The 22,728-nt window shown below is 40.5% G+C and overlaps 1 protein-coding gene across 1 annotated transcript in view; it reads right to left on the minus strand.

The window, feature by feature from the left end:
- Kbtbd12 (kelch repeat and BTB domain containing 12) overlaps positions 1-22,728 on the minus strand; it is a 73,543-nt gene that overhangs the window by 45,468 nt on the left and 5,347 nt on the right. The window contains exons 2-4 of the mRNA XM_021659212.2: positions 18,884-20,065; positions 15,640-15,910; positions 13,320-13,470 (exon numbers count right to left, since the gene is read on the minus strand). Of these exons, the coding sequence (XP_021514887.1) occupies positions 13,320-13,470; positions 15,640-15,910; positions 18,884-19,953 (1,492 nt within the window). The 5' untranslated portion in view covers positions 19,954-20,065. The remainder of the gene's footprint in view (positions 1-13,319; positions 13,471-15,639; positions 15,911-18,883; positions 20,066-22,728) is intronic.

The following is a 22,728-nucleotide window of genomic DNA, read 5'->3' on the forward strand; positions in this document are numbered from 1 at the left end:
CAGGAGGGTTCAAGTTGAGGAAGGATGGCTAGAAAGGGAACTGGCAGAGAGAACTGCAATCAGTGGTGGGCACATCTCTGGAGCAAGCTAGAAATCTAGGACAATGGAAACTCCCAGGACTCTGTGAGGGTGATCTTAGGTAAGACTCCTAGCAACAGGGGATATGGTCACCTCCTGTAATCAAGCAAGATTTCCAGTAGTTCCCTCTACCTACCCACCCACCCACAAAACCTTTGACCCATAAGTTTTCCTGCCTATAAGATGTACAGGGATAAAGAGGGAGCAGAAAGTGAGGGAATGGTAAACCAATAACTGGCCCAACTTGAGTCCCATACCATGAGAGAGAACCTGCTCCTGACACTGTTAATAATATTCTGCTATACTTCCAGACAGGAGCTACCATAACTGTCATCTGAGAGGCTTCACCCAGCAGCTGATGGAAACAGATGCAGAGAACCACAGCCAAACATCAAGAGGAGCTCAGGGAATCTTGTGGAAGATGATGGGGAGGAAGGATTGAAAGAGCCAGAGAGATCAAGAACACCACAAGAAAACCTACAGAATCAACTAATCTAGGCCCATAGGTGTTCACAGAGGCTGAACCACTGACCAGAGAGCATGCATGGGAGGACCTAGGTCCCCTACACATATGTAACAGATGTACAGCTTGGTCCTCATGTGGAACCTCTAACAGCAGGAGCAGGGGCTGCCTCTGCCTCTGGATCCCTTTCCCCTAACTGGGTGGCCTTCTCTAGCCTCAAGAGAAGACGATGTGCCCAGGCCTACTACAACTTGCTATGCCAAGGTGGGAGGATAGTCATGGGAAGTCTCCCCTTCTTTTCCTCTGAAGAAAAGGGAAGGGGGCATATGGGAGGCGAGGGGAGAGGGAGGAACTGGGAGGAGAGGAGGGAGGGGAAGCTGTGATTGGGATCTAAAGTAAATAAATGCATTAATTAATTAATGAAAAGAAAAGAAAAGCAGTCTTGGTAAGTGAGGTGGCCTGGACCCAGAAAGACACATGCAACATATTCTCTCTTAAGTTTGGATTCTGGTTCTGAATCTTTAGGTGTAAGTAGATAACCTCGAGCAACCATACAAACCAGGCAAGTGAAAAAGTGACGTAGGAAGCAGAGGAGCTTTAGTGAAGGATATAGTAGAACACAGGTGCTGTGAAGGAGAAAATGAAAGTAAGGGGGGGGGGTTAACTAAGGAAGGAGAAGGGAGACGGATGTTTGAAAAAGCCATGGGTAAACATATCACCTCATATTTACTTTAAAATCCATATTATATAATAACCCCTCCAAGAGCCATTGCCAAACAAGGGAAACCTCCCTTTGAATTGTTGTTCAGGGAAGTCCAAGAGACTAACACTATCACTGCTGTCCCTGGTTGCCTCAGGACTTACTGCTGCGGATGCCACACACTTAAGATGCAGGACTAGGAAGAATGGAGCCGGAACTGACCTGGAAGTCTTCTCCCTGAGGACCAGCCCTCAGGGTATCTGAAGGTGCTATGCCAGCAGCCAAGGGAGAAAAGCAATCAGTTGTCCTACCCAGCTGTGATGCCTACGAACCACAACAACCATGGCCATATATCCCCAGTGGTGCAATAGTGTCACTCAATTGTCAAAAAGCCAGACTTCCAGGCCATTGCCTAGCAGACAGAGGCGAACCATGAAAAAGTAAAAATGTGTCTGTGTTCCAGTGCAGAGACCTGAAACGCTGTTCTGTAGCATTTTGGAACACTGCTAAAAGATAAGATATATGATCTCTGGCCTAATTTCATGTTTAGTCTGTAGAGATAGACACATAGTCGTCTACAGTACATTCTTGTGTCTGTTGTGTAGAATGCATGGAGGAGCTTGCATGTGTGATGTGACAGCCACAAAAGATGATGAGACAATAGCAAGCAGCAGAGGGAAGGACTGAGGACTGACGTGGCTTGGTGGCAGAATAATTGCCTGGAGTGAAGCCAGATCTTAGGTTCTGTCCCAGAACTAAAGAGAAAACCAAAGGCACTTGCCTAGCAGTGGGAAGGAAAAGAACCAGCCAAATCTGGTTACCTGTGGCCTCTTAGTTTAGGGGGCGAAGAATAGTTGCATGATTCAACAACAACATTACTCATGCGCAGAGGACAACCTTTGTTGATATCTATCCATCTGTCTATCTGTAACATGCATGCATGTATGTTTTCACATGTGTGTGTGCTGGCATGTAAAGATCTGAAGTTGATAATCAGGTGTCTTCTTTCCACTTTCCACTTGGTTATTGGAGCAGGGCCCCTCAACAAACACAGAGCACACCAATTTTTGCTAGTCCAGTTATCTAGCTTACACAGGAGATCTCTTGTCTCTTTTCTAGAATTCTGGGATTACTAAGAGGCATCATAAAAATTTGCCTGGCTTTAATGTGAATTCTGGGGATCAAACTCTAGTTCCCAAGCTTGTAGACAAGTGCTTTATCCACTGAGATGACCCAGCTGATCTTTAGTAATAATGTATTTTTAAAAATTATTTAAGATGGGCACCATGGCACACGCCTGTAATTCCAGCACTCGGGAGCCAGAGCCAGGTGGACCTCTGTGAGTTTGAGGCCAGCCTGGTCTACAAAGCAAGTCCAGGACAGCCAAGTCCAGAAACCCAGTCTTGAAAAACAAACAAAAAATTAACTTCAAAATTGAACAAATTTGGACTTGAATCCTAGACTTAATCCCACTATTTGTATAGTAAAAATGATCAAAGAGAAGAACTTACTTAAAAAATAAGTGCATATGTGTAAGGATACATACACATGAGTGCAGTGCCAACTGAAGACAGAGACATCATATCCCCTGGAACTGGAGAGACAGGTAGTAGTGAGGCACCTGAAGGGGGTGCTGGGAATCAAACTTGGGTCCTCTGTAACAGCAGTATGCACTCATAGACACTGAGCTATCTCTCCAGCCCTAAGAACTTACTTTTGTAATATATTTTGAGAACCGAAACAATACATTATTGTAAAGGAAGTAATGTTTAATACCCTTCAATAAATATTATTCTGCATGGAAAAATGAACAGATGAAAATATGATAACTTAAAATAAATTTTTTCTTGATAAAAATGTTATGGGATTTAGGCAATCAAACAGGCTGGCATTAAGTATTTGGAAAATACAGAGTCTTTCATTTCTCAGATGCAGGGCCTGGATCTGGCTCTCAATCCAGTTTATCCTCTTGAGTCTGATGTATCCATGAACTAGACCTCATTCCTATAATTATTTGAATAGTTCTGGGAGAGTAATAGAAACAAATTGACCCAGAATTTCAAAAGCAATAAAGATGAAGTAAAAGGACATTTGTAAAAGTAGATTTTTATGGGAGGTGGAGAGATGGCTCAGTGTTTAAGAGCACTAGGTGCTCTTCCAGAGGACCTGGGTTCTATTCCTAGCACCACTGTGGCTCCCTGTAACTTCATTTCTAGGGGATCTGATGCCTTCTTCTGCATCCTCTGACAATGCATGCATGTGATGCAGAGACATACATGTAGGCAAAGTACACATATACATAAAGTAAAAATTAAAAGGGAAAATAGAATGTAAAAAGTAGACTTTAGCAAACTTACTATCTGGGGATAGAGAAAAAAAAAGTAGTGTAAAGCTTGCTCTTTCTACTTGTATGTGGTTCAAACCTGAAATTAGAGTTTCAGAAAAAAAAAATACACTGGGATGAAAAATAGCTGATGTAGAAGCATTTTCAAAAACTCCGAAAGGCCAAAGAATTGGATGCATGCCCATTAGGGTGTGGTACAATTTGGATCTGGAATGCCACCAAAGACCCAGGTCTTAACTGCTTGTCTGAAAAAGAGAGAAAGAAGGAGAAGAGGAAGAGGAAGGAGAAGGAAAAGGAGGAGGAGGAGGAGGAAGAGGAAGAGGAGGAGGAGGAGGAGGAGGAGGAGGAGGAGGAGGAGGAGGAGGAGGAGGAGGAGGAGGAGGAGGAGAAGGAGGAGAAGGAGGAGAAGGAGAAGGAAGAAGAGCCACTGGCCTGGCAGCAATAGCATTAAACAACTCCCATGAAACTGTGAGCCAGAAAATCCTTTTCTCCTTTAGGCTGATAGATCACCTCTAGCAGTAGTCACAATGATGGAAATCTGGCCAATACAGGGATTGTGAATTGTGGTTCTTCAGATAACCCCTAGAGCATTTGGTACATGAAAAAACCCTTAGACTTAAAAGGCAGGTGTTCATGGCAAGTACTTCTAAGATCAGGAGAACAAGGGCCTTCTAGAACCATAGTCACCTTTTTGGATACTTAAGAAGATACCTCTGATGGTATTTTTTGCTTTACTAGTTACTAAATTATGACAGTTCTAACTTAGTAATCTGGTTCTCCTAAAACATTGCTTGTGTGGCTAATTTGGAATGTGATGTAGAGACATTTTACACCAATAGTAGCAATATTGATAAAACACACAATGAAACATGTGCTTGCACGGAGAGGTGGGGGAGGGTAAAATCTTCCTGGAATAGAAGGGTGACCATTATGAGACCCAAAGACAAATGTCATAGGTGCAGCTGCTTCATGGAGGTCACATGCTTTTCTCTTTCCCTCTCTGGGATTCAGGTCTGTGATGTCCATCGAGACTAATTCCCTGTACTGCTCTTAGGGACTTTGCCTTCTGAGAAGAATTTAAACAAACACAGAGAGTAGGGTCCCAAGGATAGTAATCCATGCTATAGGGAGGCTGGACTTCAGCGGTCCTCAAAATTCTCCCCCAACATTGGCTGATACAGACACTGTTAATCCTAGGCCTCTCAGGACACAGAAAACCAAGTTAAATTCCTTTGCTCAGGTATTTAAGGATGAAAGCATAGCCTAGGATTTTCTGTTGCTAAAAAGAAATCCATGCCATTGTGGATTCTTTATCTGAACCCGGATTAGCACCACTGATAAGTCAGATCAATTTCTCTCCAAGCAAGATGAAAGGCAAGCAAGCTGACATTGGGGAAGCATGAGGGCATTGCTGGGACAGACCTGGAAAGACCTAGATCACTCCACCAGACTGCCCTCCAGTTTTGTTTTGCTTCTTATAACTAAATCATTGCATGGTTTGATGTGTTGTTATCAAATTTTAAATTTACACAGCCAACTGACCTAACAAATGTTTCAACAAATGCTTTATAGACAAAGGCGGGGTGAGCTCATGCTGTTCAACACGCAGACCCATAAACACAACTCCATCGTTAAGGAGAGTGAGCAACAGTAGTGGGTATCCGGACAGCTCCTGCTGCTCCCTGCTGCTGCTTGACTGATGAAAAAAATCAAAACAGGGATATACAAAAGTCCCACATGCCTAGGAAAAGGCAAGCCTTCCTACAGGCATAATAAGTCAGCTCAGAACTAGTTTTTGATAAGATTAATCAATCAGCAACAGCTTTCTTCAGTGAACATGCCTCCAGGGCCCCTCAGAGCGGGCGCAGTCTACTTATCTGAAAGGCAGTAAGTTGACTTACTCTGTGGAGCTTCCTCTAGGGCTGGCTCGACGCACAGCCACCTCAGTAATAAACAGAAGCCACAATTCTAAGTGACAGCAATCCATTCCCGGTTTGCCAACCAGTGTTAACCTAAAATAAGCTCATGCTCACAGAGCCCCCACAGTCTGCCGCACACAGTAAGAATTACCTTTGACAAGCTAATTATTCCCGCAGAAAATAAATATTAAAAGAAAATTAAGACCATGTGATCACTTCAATAGATGCATACAAAGCATTTGACAAAGTTCAACTTCTACTCATGATTTAAAAAGCAAAATTCTTGACAAAATCTACAGAAAGAAAATTTCTTAACACAGGGAAAACTGAAAATCCTGAGGCCAGTACTACAGTCAGTGAAGAAGAAGGGCTTCTCCCATGAGAACTGGGCAGAAGTGTGACTTCAATTCTTCCAATGTCTACACAACAGGGCACTGGAAACACTAGTAAGAGAAAACAGACAAGAGGCTGGAGAGATGCCCAGTGGCTAAGAACCTGTGCTGCTCTTTAAGTGCACCCAGCTTTGGTTCCTAGCACCCACATCCAGCAGGTCACAATCATACATAACTCCAGGTCCAGGAGATCTGACGTCCTAATTCCTTCTTTTGGCCTTTGAGGGCAACTGCACCCACGCATACAAACCTACAGGGACACACACACATATACATATAATTAAAAATAAATCTTTTTTTTAAAGAAAGAAAACATGAGAAATGAAATAAGTCATCCACAAAGAAATGAAGAAATAACATTATCCCCTTTTGCAGATGACACAATCCTGTGTGTAGAAAACTCCAAAGAGTCCACAAAAGCTTTTAGAATTAATTAGTTGAATAAAGTTTTAGGTAACAAAATCAATGCAGAAAAATCAATGATATTTCTTTGTGCTAAGAACATCTTATCTGAAAAGGCAATTCAATGTGTCATAGTATCAAAAAGGATTTAATAGCTAATAACTTTAACCATGAAACTTACAAAACACAGATGAAAGAAGCCAAGGAAAACACAAATAAATGGGAAAAGATTCCATGTTCATACATTGAGAGAATATGTGCTCTTGAAGTGACACAAGGGTTTAATACAATGTTCATCAAGATCCCAACATTGTTCACATAAGTAGAAAGGCAATCTAAAATTCATATGGAACTATAAAAGACCTTGAATTGCCAAATTATCTTGAGAAATAAAGAAGCTGGTACACAACTTCCTGATTTCAGATTGCATTATAAAGCTGTAATGACCAAAACAATATGGTTCTGGAACAAAAATACACACATAGTCCTAAAGAACAGAACAGAGAGCCCAGAAATAAACCTGAACATATGGTCAAATATTTTCTGACAAGGTGCTGGGAATGAACAAGGGGGGAAAGGAGAGTTTCTTCATCAAATGCTGCTTGGAAAACTGTATATCTACATGTAAAAATTTGGACCCTTTTTCTTGTACTGTACAAAAAATCAACTCAAATGGATTAAAGGCCAAAACAAAAGACCTGAAACCATAAAAGTCATAGATGAGAACACAGGAAAAGCCTGCTTTACATCGACCTTAAAAATAAATTTTAAATATGATACCCAAATCTGAAGCACTAACAAAAACAAAACAGAACAAAAGAGACTATATCAAACCAAAAAGCTTCTGTATGGAAAAATAAACAATCAACAAAGTTAAAAAAAAGTATTTTGAAAGCACATATGTAACAATAGGGTAATATTCTAAATATATAACATGTAATAATGAAAACCTGAACAACCTGATTAAAAGGAGCAAAGGACTCAAATAAATGTTTCCCCCCAAAGAAGACACTCGGTGTTCAATAGACACAAGAAAAGGCACTCACTATGTCAAAACCACAGTGAGACCTTCCTTCACACCTGTTAGTAAGCTTGTTGTCCAAAAGCTAAAAGGGAAGTGTTGGCAAGGATGTGGAAGAGCAGGGACATTGAACAGGGTTTGTAGGAATGACGGTTGGTACAGCCTATGGACGACAGTATTGAAATTCCTAAAAATGAAAACAAAAGTACAGCGAATCCCTCTTCTGGGAAATTCTTCCTTTTCGGGGAGGAAAAGTGCTTCAAAAAGATACTTGTGTTCTTGCATTGCAGCACTTCTTACCATAAGACATAAGGCATAGAGACAGGCTCTGCAGTAACAGTGGATGGCCGGCTAGAAATGAAGTATTGCTTAGGTGTAGGAAGGGGGCCTCTGTGTAGGGGAGATGGCTCAGAGGGCAGAATGTTTGCTGTGCAAGCACAAGGACTTACATTCAAGTCCCCAGAATACACATGCAAAACGGGTGAAGTGGTGCACCTGTAATCACAGCATAGCTACAGGAAGCTTGGGGTGAGGGTAGACACAGGGGGATTCCCAGAAGCTTGCAGGCTGGCTAGCCCAGCAAAGGTAACAGCAGAAAAACAGGGAGACACTGTCTCAAAACAAGGATTGGAAGGTGAGGACCAACACCCAGGGTTGTCCTCTGACTTCCACACATGAGCACATTCTCTTGCTCTATTTCCTCCACCCCCCACACATTAAACACATAAACACATCATATGCACACATACCCAGAAAAAAAATTAAAAGGAGATCCTGGCATCTGAAACAGCATGAGTAAGGGCTGCAGGTCACTATACTAACAGAGATAAGCAAGAAACAGACAAATTCTGCAGGACCTTTTCTCAGGTGGAATCAGAAAAGGCTGAATAAGTGGCTACCAGAGCTGGAGAGATATTGACCAAAAATATTTGCCCCACACCAGAGCACTTCAGCATCTTTTTAGTCACTTAATGTATTTACTGAAATTTTTACAGTATCCATTTTAATAGTTTGTCTTTGAGGATTATAAGCATGTGCTTTTTTGTCTTGTTATTTTGAGACAGAGTATCATAATGTAGCCCAAGCTGGCTTCAAATGAACTTGTAGCAATCCTCCTGCTCCTCCAAGTTTGAGGATTGTAAGTGTGAGCCACGTTACTCACCAGAACATGGTCTTAACATTTCATAGTCTACTAAAACCCAGTGCTTTAAAGGTTCCGCAGGCATCCTCTTTTATGCTAAATAAATCTCTTATTTTTCATATCCTATACACTGAAAACTATAAAATATAATTTTTACTTTCAATCTGCAAACATATTTTTGAGAATGCTAAAGCAGATATTCCACTTGTCCAGACATCTGCCATCTCTGCTGGGCTCATTCCGTCCTGGTTTTTCATTTGGTACCTTTTCCCTCTCTCTGAACTACTTCCCTTAGCAGACACATTCTTATTCAGTGCCTTAGCTTCCCTTTATCTTTGAATACATTTATTCACACCCACTCATGATGGAGGCTTTCAGAGGATGCTGAATTCCAGGTTGATGGTTCCTCCCTGTGAGCACTTTAGCTGTGTTTGTCTGCCTTTTAACTTCTGTGGTTTCTAAGCAGATATCTCCAGTCAATCAGACTGTGTTCCCTGTAGACAATTCAAGGATTTTGCTTGCTTGTTTTTTGTTTTTGTTTGTTTGTTTAATTTCCCTTTGCTTTTTTGTGGGTAGTTTGGCAATGTGACATGGGCGTGGGTTTTATGGCTTTTTTTCCATTTGGGGTTGGTTCAGCCTCTTGAGTCTGTGAGTTTACAACTTTAAACAAATTTGAAACTCTTGAGACATTAGTAAATAATTTTGAGGTGGGGCATACTCTTGGTATTTGAGTATTCAGATCCCAGAGACATAACTAGGAGGCCCTTTATAATTGTTATGCAGATCCTCAGGTTTCCTCCATCACGCAAACTCTAGAGTTCCTATGATACATCTTTGCATTTGCTCACTCTTTCCCTGTCATTTGCTATCAGCTTTTGCATCCTACCCCTGAACTGCAATATTTGTAGAACAGTATTTTCTGCTTTAAAAAAAAAATCCACTTTGTTTTTCTTTGTATCTTCTATTTCTTTGATGAGGTTTTTCTATTTTAGTATTTTTTCAAGAATGTTCATTATATATGAATACACATATAATATATGTATGTATATTTTAGAGTAACTGCTTTAAGGCCTTTGAAAGATGATTTAAACATTTATGCTTTTTCTTTCATTACTGTTTTTTTTTCCCCAAGTGATTCAAGATTTTCCAGGATTTTTGTCTGCTGAATAAGAACTGTGTACTGGATATTCTGATCATTAACATTTTGGTCCTTAGTTAAGTCCTGGAGATAACAATGATCTCCTCTTCTCTGCTATCTCCTTCTCTTCCGTCTTCTCCTCCCTCCCCCCTCCTCGTTTCCCACTTCAATATTTGAACTGGTCAGGTACAAAATGGAAGGATCCATCTGCCTTCTGTGCACTGTCATTCTAGAGTCAGCTTAGAGTTCAAGTATTTGCAATATTCTTTGATGCTTTCAATGAAGTTTATCACCTGGGTAATCAGCTGATGCCTGGGCTGTGCTCAATTGTAATTTTAGTTCTCGGTGTCTGTAGTATGAGAATAACGGTCAGAGCAGGCATCACCTGAAGTGAGCCTCGGAGTCCATCACAACACTCCATGAGGCTGACGTCTCCAGCTTCTCCCTGTACTGGTTCTCTGGCTAGAAAGCTGGGGTTCTAGTCTTCCCATTCAACCACACTTAGCTGGGACTGGCCTAAGCATAGAGGCCTAAGACAGGAGGAAGGAGAGAAGGGAGAGGCAGAAGACAGGAAGAAACTAGGATGAGACTCATATTCTGAGAATTACAAGTTTCTTCTCCAGTAACTCAGGCCAGAACTATATGGATTCTCTCAGCTCTGTCTATACAACATACACTTCTGGGTTTCGACTGAGTTGAGTCCAGGGCATGGGGTACAGGAAGAAAACACTGAGTGATATAGCAGCTTCAGTGTTCCTTCCTGATGCTCCTCTCTCAAGCGTTTTTTGCATACATGTTGGTCATGTTCTGCAGCGCTTTTCAGTAAGAAGACAGGGTGACTGTGCTTGCTTCATTCACTTCAGGTAGAAATCAGATCATTTTTAGGGTATATTTTGTCTAACATCAATAGAGCTATATTATTATCATTTAGTTAGAATTTGCTTGGAATATACGCTCCAGTCAAGCCCTCTGACACCTAATGATGTACTCTCCTTCCACTAGGCCCTACCTTCGAGTATTTCTATTATTTCACAATAGTGCTAGAGCCTGATGGCTACGTCTTCAACATATGAGATTTTGGGGCACAGTGCAAATCTTCCTAACCATCTGTAACATTAAAGAGCTCAGTGAAACATCATCTGAACACTTACAATGTACCATGAATACATCTTATTTAACTGTTATAACTAATTTTACAATAATAAAACATTTATTAGACCAGAATCAGTGATGAAGCCAAGATTTTACTTCTCCTCAACTCCAGGGCTGGTGCCCTCCTCACGTTAACACACCATTGACCCCCTGATAAGGAGGTGCCACTGGCTGCTCTTTGGGAGATCCTCTATAGTTTACACAGGAGGCATTGTGTATTAAATACACCATAGAGCAGTGGGAGGCCTTATTTTTTATAGTAATTGGAAGGGTTCTCCAAGCACAGTGGGGTATATGTAGCTACCCAAAAGCAGACAGTCAAAAATCAATTGCAAGGTGTCTGTGAGTTATTCAAACCAACAATTTTAGGATTGTGTATAATATTTGCTTCAATTCCAATTACATACACAGTGAACAACTAACTCTGAACACAGACCACAGAAATGAAACAACTGGGTTTCACATCACTTCAAAACTTATACATAAGCCTAGAATTAAGCACAAATGTTGGGCAAGGTGACTCTTCGGAGTGAACTTTACAGGTGACAAGGCTTATTGGGATGGTCATGAATCCCATTCCTAGTTCTGGGTATCTAGAGTTGAGATTCTAAGCTACTAGTTGGTCTCCCCACTTCTGGCTTCTCTTGGCCTTTGATTTGTTATTTAAAGCCTCATTGTACCAATCTTCCCAATCATTCTTTAATGAACTTGCTTCTCTATGTTTGTTTTTTGTTTTTTGCTGCCCATTCAGTTTTCTTAAGTCTTCATGCATGGCCTTCATAATGTGGTTCCTAGTTGATATGGCTTGAGTTGAAATGTCCTCTAGAGGCTCAAAGTTTGAATGCTTGGCCCCAGCTTGTGGTACTATTTTGAAGGTGGTGAAGCCTTTAGGAGTCAGGATTGTCAGGCTAAAGTAGGTTACTTAGAGTGGGAATTGGAAGGTCATACCCACCTCTGGTTCCTGCCACATTTTTGCTTCCTGGCTCATGTCATGTGAACTACCCACAGCCTCCAACTCCCACTGCAACAGACAACTCTGATGTACCTTCTATAGTGGACTGAAATCCCTCTGAAACCACCGGTCATAGAAAACCTCTCCCCCTTCCACTTGCTTTTTGTCAGGTATTTTGTCACTGTGATGAGAGAAGCAAGGGACCGGTGCACCTGCACCACTGTCTCAGCTCTTCTACTCCTATCACACTCATCTCACCCCAAATAGCTGCTGCCACCCCTAGGCCTTCCTGCTCTTTCCCACTCCCTGACCCCATTCCCTTTCCTGAAGCATAACATATACTCTTCTTTCACTGACATAAATGCTGTAGGTCCCTTTAAATTTACTTTTGTTCACCCAGTGGACATTTGTCCATGCTATGAAGAGCAGGCTTCAAGATTGCCTCTAAGGTACTCTTTCCACAGTCATCTCTTTCCACAGTCATCCAAAATACACCATCATTTTTATTACACATCTAGCCCAGGTGAGCTTCCTTGTTAGTGAGAGCTCTAATTCCGATTATAACAAAGAAAGGGATATTTATCTAGAGGAAAAACTTAATTATAATTGTGAGTCTCTTGACTGAGCCAATCATAAATTATGTTGCACAATTGTTCTTAAATAAAACAACTTTAATATCTGAGTATATGAATTGCTTTGCTTCATGCTGTGAAAACAGCCCAAAATAACAGCCCACAGCCTTCATTGTGTGGGTGTGTGTGTGTGTGCGCGCGCGCGTGCGTTTAATTGTCTCCATTAGAGGCCTAGTTTGCTTTCACCCTTTTTCTTTGTTAGTACTTTGCCTCTTATCACCTCCAGTTTTTCCAGTCTGCCACCCATGCAGATGGGAGGACGGAGACTCGGTAGTCATCTAGTCAGCCTCAGGCCCCAGCCCTCCCATATTCTGGGGAGGTGGAGGTGAGTAGGGGTGATAGAAGGTGATGTCAGAAGGAAAGAACATACTCTGAAGATTAAGACGTGATGAAGAAAGATTCAGGGAGGGAGTGAAGGAGAGGAACTCTCGGGAGATGTCTGGAATTCTTACTAACCACTGGGATTTCTAGTGAACTCAAGTCTTTCACTGGCCCCTGCTAGTTAGTACACACTACACATAGTCAAGAGAGAAGGGGGAAAACATTCATGGAAAAATTACTCAGTAGTGAAATGTGGAAGGTGGGGCAAAATGAAGAAAACTGCAAAATCTGCCCTGAGGCAGAGCCTGCCCTGTTGTGGCTTTCTCTTTAACAACACAACCACAGTTGGCTGTAACACCCCACATTTAACTGACTACAAATGAACAAAAGCTTCTTCTACTTCATCAGCTTGTGTCCCATAGGACAGATCACTGCAGCTTTTACATTCCAAAGCCTTTGAAGGTGCATTAAAATGGTTTTGCCCTCAAAGCCAATGCACTCTGACTTACTCTTATTTGACTTTTGCTCCAGAAACAAGCTTTTGGCCAGTTATGCACATATATTTGAACTGAGATTCAAGAGGAAGGGAAGCTTTTCTTTCTGCAGGAACAAACTGTTGAAGTGAGGAAAGCGGCTATGCTCTGAGCAGTCTGCTACTTCTTACCCAGAACATAGATCTCACTGTTGACGACGGCTGCACTGAATCGGTACTTAGAGTACTGCATGGGTGCCCGCTCTCGCCATTGATCTTGGCTGGGGTCATACTGCAACAGTTTGTTGCTTAATCGATCAGGCTCTTCATCAGGAAGATCCATCTGCACGAAATATGACAGCGAATGTAACAACAGACCACTTAGAGGCCTCTGCGAGCGTGCGGACACCATTAATCAAAGCAGACAGCAGAGGAGATGAATGGAGGTTAAGCGCCTCGCCCAGACTCACAGACTTGCCAGGTCCTGAGACTTGGGGTTTGTAAGTACTCTGTCAACATCAGAGGGATTTATATGTGCAATGGGGTTAAAGTGTTGGCTTACAGCAACTGGGGAGTTTCACATTTAGACACCCAAAATGAAGCCAATTAAAAAAAAAAAAAAAAAGCAAAGCATGCTCTCTTGAACAATGTGTAAAGTAAAACCCTAACCTTACCAAACTTCATAGTTGTGAATTTTTACAATATTCATGTAGAATTAGTTTTAATAATTCATAAGATATCTTCTTCATATTTTTCTAACCTATAAAAAATTTCAAAACACTTTTATTGTTTTAGTAATTAGAGGATTTTAGACCATAATTATGAGCTATATGTAAATAACCTGATTTCAATTTTCAAGATAATAGGATTAGCATAAATTACTTGGGGTTATATTTACATATTCACTTATATATTTGTATATTTATTTAATGATTAGATAGTTAAAATTGAATAATTTTATTTTTACACAGATACAAGTGGCTTCTACCCATAAGGTTTAGGTAAAATAATGTTATTTTTACATGTGATATCTGGAACTTTATAAAAATTTTGAGCTTAGACTTTACCTGTCTCTTTTTTGGGTCCAAGTTTACAACAAAGAAATATTTGCCATGCTTAGGAAAGTTGCATGCACCTCACTTTAGTCAAGACCTTTAAAAATGACAGGAGCAATGACACCATGGGCACTCAGAGCCCAATTTCTTGAGCTGTGTCCGAAGCTCAGTGAGACGGCCTTGTTAAACAACACTCATCCAGAGACAACAAATGAACAAATCTTTCCTTTACTGCTTTAACTTTCCTCTGGCTTAGATATTTAATCTCCACTTTAGTAAAGTAAAGCTTCGTTCATGCAAATCCACTGTGAAGGTGGATAGTTTTGAAAAATGTAACTACCTATATATAATGTCAGGCTCAGCTACTTGCTGTGATGAAATATGTGCTATGTTCGACCTACAGCATCAGTAGAAACATATAAAGCATAAATAGGTATAAAGTTACACAAGCTTATGAAGGGAATACAAAAGCATAAATCTTATCATGAGGCAAAATCTGATAAAATAAGAGAAAATACAAGCAAAAAAAATTTATATCACAGGGACAACCCAGGAGTGAGAATAATCTGTGCTGGAAAAACAGGAAGAACAGGGGACAGCTGAGACGACACTACCATAAACGCCAAAGGTCCAGGAGGGCCTTCAAAAGGACACAGGGCCGCTGTGGTCACACTGCTGGCCTCTGTTTCGGCTTGCCATCACGTCCCTGGGCTTCAGTGTCAACAATATTCTGTTGATATTGCTGGCGCCCAGGAAGTTCACTTGGTGTTTACAGTCACAACACATTTTCTGTGTGATTACGGGATCCAATATTCTGGTTTTCCATTAATGGCAAGAACCTGTGTGTGTGTGTGTGTGTGTGTGTGTGTGTGTGTGTGCACTTACTCATGGTGAATGTGCATGTTCATGTGCATGCGCGTATGCAAGTCAGACGTTAAGCCCGGGTAGTTCTCAATGCCCCAGGGATCTTCCTGTCTCTGGCTCCTCAGTGCTGGGATTACAGGCTTTTGCATGGGTGTTAAGAAGCATTTTCTTGACCGAAACATTTCCCCAGCCCCTGTAGCAAGAATCCTAAATGTAGAAAGGGCCCAGACTGGCCACTGGTCACACAGTGGTCAAACAAAAGGACTAGAATGAGGATCCAGCTGTTCCATTTAGTTAGATGCTCCCTACAGCCACCCCTCGGCACAGGGACCTTTCCTAATCAGTCAGTAGGAGAAGAATTATGAAGTCCATAGCATAGCATGAATACTAAATGAACCCATGTCTATAAATAACACATTAAAAAAATCAATTTTCTAAAACTGCTTTGACACTTTCAAGACTTAAGTTTATATTGTTTGGTATAAAAAGCATTTTGCCAAAATGTAGGCCATAATCTTTTAATACTCAACAACTGCTACATTTTTCTTAGCAAAGCCAGCCACACCAGGTAGATATGCAAGGAATTTCTTAACCTGAGGGGTCCAGCCGCCGATGACATACAGTTTATTATTCACTGTTACCACAGCATGACAAGCCAGCTGCAGTGGGAGGGGAGACACTCGTTTCCAGTTGTCTTGATCTATGGAGTACTTATCAACACAGTTTGTAATGAGGTACTGGTTTTTAATTTTCATCTGTCCTCCTATGACATAGAGGTCATTATGGATGCTGCCCAGAGCATAGAGCTCTCGAAATTCAGCTGTGCATAACTTTTCCCAAAACTGGTTTCCTCTATCATGATACCTACAAGTTAAGAGAGAGAGAAAAAGAGAGAGAAAAAGAGAGAGAAAGAGAGAGAGAACCAGGATTAGAGTTACCATGGCAACAACTCACCCAAGAAGCACATTTAACTCTTCAACACAAAACAATGTGAACTGGCTCTTCTAATTGGACGAGAAATAGATCATTAGCACAAGATAGTAATATATATTTGTTTTCTCCCCCGCCCCCAAGGATCAATGAGCAAAACCTAATATGCTGAAACATATTCACCTCCCTAAAAAATTTTAGGAAAAATAGAGATGTAGAAAAAGTATACCTTACCTCAGACTATTCACTAACATCTAATTCTGGGAAAGAAAATCAGCAATAGAAAAATCTTTCCGAAAATCAGTTTTTAACTTTAACATAAATGAATAAAGAGACAAAAATACAAAATATCCCAAATATTTAGATAAGAAAAAGCATTTTAGTGCAATATTGAAGGAATCATGGTTTTAAAGCAGAGAATTTAAGTGTCTCAAGTTAGAATTTCTAACTATACATTCTACTTAGGTAGAATTTAAAAACAAAACAAAAACAAACAAACAAACAAACAAACAAAAAACAAAACCAGGGACTCTCTGTGTAGCCCTGGCTTTTGACCAGGCTGGCCTTGGTCTTGAATGTTGGGATTAAAAGTGCGTATCACCTTGCCTGGCCACTATTTAACTTGTAGCTTTGGTTTAAAACTGGGTCAAGGGCATTGTTAAAAAACCGATCTGCAGATGTCTACTGAGCATCTAACGTCTATTTTCATCTACTAGATATGGCTATTTGGGTAATTTCCTTCATTAATAGTTATATAAGTCTTGACTGTTCTTCCAGAGGTCCTGAGTTCAATTCCCAACAACCACATGGTGGCTCACAACCATCTACAATGAGATCTGGTGCCCTCTTGTGGCGTGCAGTTATACATGCAGACAGAACATTGTATACATAATATATAAATAAATAAACAAATCTTAAAAAAAAAAAAGATAAAGTCTCAGTATGTAGCCCAGGCTGGCATAGGACTTGCCATCCTCCTGCCTCAACCTCTCAGATGGTTGGTTACAGACATGCATCATCATAGTTGGCTTGTAAGTGTATTTTTTTTTCCAATTGTAATTGGAAACATTTGGTATGAGAAAGACAAAACTACTTACAGAGATAGTGGGATGAAATATCTGAAATTGAATGTCTCAGAAGAATCTAGAAGAGTACACATGGAACAAAACCCCAGGAACAGGAAAAATAAGAAAACAGGTGTTCTGCTTGGAAACAAGATCAAGCCTGGAGCACTTTTGTACGCTTTGTAGAAAGTACAATTTTTAAGGAACATTCTACAGTTACTCATCTAATCAGTTTCTCCCACTTGTTCTGGGCCAACTCTCACATTCCCCAGAGAACATTCTGCTTCAGGCTTGACAGGGTAGTTGAAAGGCATGTTCCTTTCATAGAGGTATGTGTGGCTTGTCACAGCTGAAGGCACAGAGCTATCAAACCTTCCAGTGTCTGTCTTCTATGCAATTCTAGAAAGAAAGCCAGAGTTCCTGGCATAACAAGGAATGTTTTTATTAATTTTTAATTGTATGAATTTTCAAAGATAAGGAAGATCATATGCTGGTGTCACTTAAGAAAACCTGACTGAATGAATATGCAAATAGAAACAAAATGGGTTTGGGTTTTCCGATGCAGTTTACGAAAACATAATAGGATGAAATCGGCACCATGAAGGTTGAGGATGGTTTTCTAAATAACTTGACAGTCTGATTTTGTTTTAACATTTAGAACTTAAAATAGAGAGGTAAAATGCTCAGAAAAAAACCTATAAAACTCATGACTGGGAAGTGAATATGACATAAAAAGGAAAGTAACAGGGACAAGAGCATTCAGTGTCATAGTTTAAAGAAGGCACTTACATGCTCACTTATTTCATATGTCAAAGTGAGAAGATACAGAAGATAGAAAGAAACAGCCTATAAGGCTGTTTGTCTATTTCCTACTTCAAGTCAAGAAGAACTACACCTGCATGGACATCTACAAAGTGTACAACACAGACAATCTGAAGAATAAAACAAAGAACCAATAATGTTAAAAGAATAAAATTATCATAAAATAATATTGCAGAGACATACCATAGGACAATTGATTTCCCTGATTTATCAAAAAAGTGGCATGAAAGTGACCTGTAGTGATGCTGGGAGATTAAGAGTCTTGTGAGACGAGGATCTTAGGGAGACAGGACTCTCTCAGTGCTTTCTAGAGTCCAGTGTGGTGGCCAATTATGAGGAAGTATGCCTCATTTGAGCCCAAAGCAATGCTTCTGATAACCTGTCTAGTTGCCTTCCTTACAATTTCACATCAAAGGTAAAGGTGGAAGAAACTAGTAATTTTTGCCTTAATTCTGAGCAATGTGGAGGAACTGTTAAGGAAACAATGGAGTATGCAGTTAGACATTGCTTTAAGAAAGGGAAAGAGGGCTTTTAGAATGAAGACAAAACATGTTTAAGGCTCAGAACAGAATAAAACACATAACAGGGTGGATGCTTATTAACAAAAATTTCTGTTTTTTTCTACTCATCAAGAGATGAGAAGACTGTCTTGATAAGGAAGAAAAGTGATATCTGAAGCGCCTAAGGCTCTTTAATTAAGGTCTCAAGATAGAAACGGCACCGGCACAAGGCATGTGCCATACCAGGAAATAGAACTGCAAGAATCCTGTCAGGAAAGTCAAAGCCTGCTGCTCCTGTAAGCCTTCATATCCACTTTGCAATCTACTGGTAACTGAGGAAGGATGCTCCTTAAGCAGACACAGAGGCAGGTGGATTTCTGTGAGTTCCAGGTCAATCCAGTCTACACAGAGATTTCCAGGCCAGCCATGCAACATAATAAGACCCTATCTCACCAAAACAAAACAAAACAAAACAAAACAAAACAAAACAAAACGTATAACACCTGCTGTGAGATACAAACCTATAGATCTCAATATTCTTGCTCTTTTGTCTTGAAAGCCTAGTGGCAGTTGCTTCTCCAGCCACAATTATAGTATTGTTCTCCATGACTACCCCAGTGCATACTGTTCCCAAACCCTCCCCATACTTGGGTGATGAGATAAAATAGGTCTTCCGTGACACAGGGTCATAACAAAAACTGGCATCCCCATAGCTCCTATGCCGTGATCTGATTCCAGAAGAATTGTTCCCAATGCAAAGCAGAAGGCTGGTGGTCTCCATGCCATAGCGAAGATTAGAGGAGTGCTGCTGGGGCGTTTTGATGGCTTTGAATGCATTCTGGATTATGTCAATGCAACTGCCATCACAAAGGAGCATCGTGTTCCTTCTCAGAGCCTGCCTTAGAAAGGAAGCATTTATAAGTTCCAGTCTGACTTGCTTCAAAAGCTCAACGAGATGCCCTGTGCGCAGTGCTTGATTATGATTTACCCATCTGAGAACCAAGTCCAGAATGCTCTCTTCTCTGGAAATATTCAGATCATCAGACTTAATAAGTGCCAGAAGCTGGTGAGCTTCGATGTCTAGTATTTCTCCATGTAGGCTTACCTCAGCAAAGTGCTGATATAAATACTTCTTCGACTGATCAGATAAATCTTCTGCTCCAATTTGTTTCGCAAAATAATAGATTCCTATGCAGTTGGAGGCATCCATGTGGTCCATCATATATTTCTGGCACACACCAAAGACTTCTTCCATCTGCATAAAATAGGCGGCCATTGCTACAGTCTGTACGTTGGCATTATTGATCTCCAGAACTGCATTGTACATGTAGTTTAGTATCACTGACACACTTTCTGCTGTGATGTCATAGAGTACGACCTCCCTCTGAGTGCACTCGAGTAGTCCACAGGTGAACATAGCCTTGAAATAAGGACTAAATGCAGCAAGGACCAGTCTGTGGCAAGGAAACTTCTCCTCTTCTGCTATGAGCACTACATCAATCATTTCTTCTAATTCTTTCATATTCTTAATTTTATCTAGTAAATTCAAGCTATGCTGGTATTTCCCTTTTCCCTCAGTCTTGCATTCCATGATGCACTCCTTGAAATTTCTGAGTAAGGTTTCTCTGAGTTTAACTTGATTCCTGAGGGGCTATTTGCATTTCTGATTCCTCACAAATCAACAGAGATTCCATGAAACATTCCTGAGGGTAAGAAAAGAAGCAAGTTTTGTCTAAGAAAAAAAATTCCATGTTTAACATATACCATTAGTGCTGAGCAGTATTTACAAAAAAATATTATACATTCAGAACAGAGCAATTTAAGACAACTACTTTGTATCTAAAAAAGACTTTGATATGTAAATCATCAATTATTAACTGCTACCGCAATAGTTTCTAATCATCATGGTTTCTCCTCCCACCTCCCGCAAAGACTGGAGAGTCTCAGAGTGAAGGAAGAAAGAAGTAAAAAGATAAGCACATTCTGCAGTTCTATTTCCAGTTATCAAAAGGGCCCTGTGCAGACTGAGGGCACAGAGGTATCAGTTAATATCATTTCTAAAGAGATGCAGTGTTACATGCAGGTTAAGCTCACTCCCCCAACCCCGCCCAACACACAACCATGTGTGTAATGACTAGTCCATAGGACCACGATTAGGGCTACACAGACCCTGGAACAGGGATGACTAAAACACAGTCCACAATCTGATTAAACTTTGGCATGGGAAAATTTAGTTAGACTGGTAGCTAATGAAAATTTTATTTCTACTGAGCTTTAAAGCACAAGCCAATGACTGCTGATCTGAGAATTCATGATATTTAAAACTTAAACCTAAATGTGTCCTCCTTCTCTGCCCAGCTTTTCTTTGTTTCCTATTACACAGTGGTGCAGACTGAATTGCTTCTTGCCTTTAAAAGCCCTAGTCTAATTAAAAGTCTCTAAGCTGGTGGTGTCACCTTCACCTTCCCCAGGCGATGCAAACATGAGGTTTCAAGGAAGTTAATTAGCTCCTTTGATTTAAAGAAAGGCATTCCCAGAGCCAGGAGCTCTTGTGAGGAGAGGGTCCTAGTCTCTCTATCCTTTTCTAGTTCTATCTTGGCTGCAAAGCTACAGGCAGTGAGAACAAATGGTGATGGTGGCGAAGCTTTCTTTCTTAGGAAGCAAGGTGGCAGTTAAAAGACCAGGAATACGTTTTTTTTCAGCTAGGAAGGGTAAAAAGTCCCCAGTTTTCTATAGTCTAGTAAAGGATTACACATTTCATCAGAGATCATCTTTTTTTTCTTTTTTCTTTTTGAGGGTTGAATTAAATTTCACCTTAAGAAACAAGTGATATACACATGGCAAGGATGTTTAATTATAGAGTGACAAAGACCCCAAAAGCACTACGAGAGCCCATGAGGTAACAGCCGTCGAGCTAAGAACTGAAATGGCCATTAAGAGTCTACCAGTTGGACCTTCTGGCATTGCTTTTTTAAGTTTTGCTTTGCTTTACTTTACATTGCTTTTTTGGAGATGGTTTTCTGGTAAAAAGCAAACCTCTGGTTTGTTTGTTTGTTTGTTTATATCTATAAGAGTATCCAATTATGGGCAATTAAGAGGTTGTTATATGTCTGACTTCTCTTATGCCTACTATGCCCAAATCACATTATATAGTTGTTTGGACAATAGCTATTACTTGGAGCTAAAAAGAACCTAAGGTTTATTGTTTTCATTCAGATCTGAGAATTGAGCCCAGGCAAGCTCTATATACCATGTGGTCAGTGACATCCTTCGCCTAGAACATAGCCTTCTTTTAAGGAAGTAACAGTCTAGTATTTTATTTGTATTCATGTATAAGAATCCCTTGAAGGATACCAGTGTTGGTGATGTCAGAAAGTCAAGTGCACTTTTCAAAATGGGATGCCTCTGATCTAACACATCACAGGCAGTTTGGCCAGTTCCTAGACTACTGATCTTGATAATGTTAGAATTCAGATACTTAAGACCCAAAGTTTATGATTATAATCCTAGGACTTCACATATGTAAGATAGGAGCCAAATGCCACCTGATGAACTTTTTGCTGCTACTTTTTGGCTGCTGTGATAAAAACCAAAACCAAAACCAAAAACAGGCATCAGTACTTTCAAGAAATTCAAGTTAAATGACTAGTGAATCTATGTTTGTTCACAAACATGTTATAAAAGTGGTATTTAAAAATGTTTATTACTTTTATTTTATGTGTATAGGTATTTTGTCTACATGTATAATTGTTCGTCGTGTGTGTGTGTGTGTGTGTGTGTGTGTGTGTGTGTGTGTTATCTACAGAGGCCAGTATAGATACTGGGAATCAAACCTGGGTCCTCTGGAAGAGCAGCCAGTCCTCTTAGCTGCTGAGCCACCTCTCCAGGTGATAGCTTATAGATTTTATAGTAGGTGATACTGAGCTTTCCTTAGCATCCAACCCACCTTCCCTAGGTGTGCCCTGGGAAGGACAGCCCCTACATCCCTTATTACTGTTAAGGACAGGCACAACACCCAAGGGTGCCTATAGCAGTGAAATTCAGGTCGTGACTCCATGGCTGGGATGTCCATAAGTGAAACACTGTTGCAGCCATGCCTCTGTGAGCCAGCATCAGGACAAAGCAAAATCAGGGAAGGAGGCAAAATGTCCAGAGCAATGAGTTTGAAGGTGGGTTTTATATCAACAGTTCACAGTTTTGAGACAATTTAAGCTGAATTGGGAATGTTATTATTTGCAATCTAGACTCCTTACTTGTACAAATGGCATTTGAAGAAGTGTTGAGAAAAGTGGCTCAAGATAGCTGTAATTATGTACACCACTGGGTTGAAATCTTATATTTTCAGATACCAAAGGATCTTGTATCC

This window comes from Meriones unguiculatus, chromosome 5, assembly GCF_030254825.1.
Source record: "Meriones unguiculatus strain TT.TT164.6M chromosome 5, Bangor_MerUng_6.1, whole genome shotgun sequence".
Classification (NCBI taxonomy): Eukaryota; Metazoa; Chordata; class Mammalia; order Rodentia; family Muridae; genus Meriones; species Meriones unguiculatus.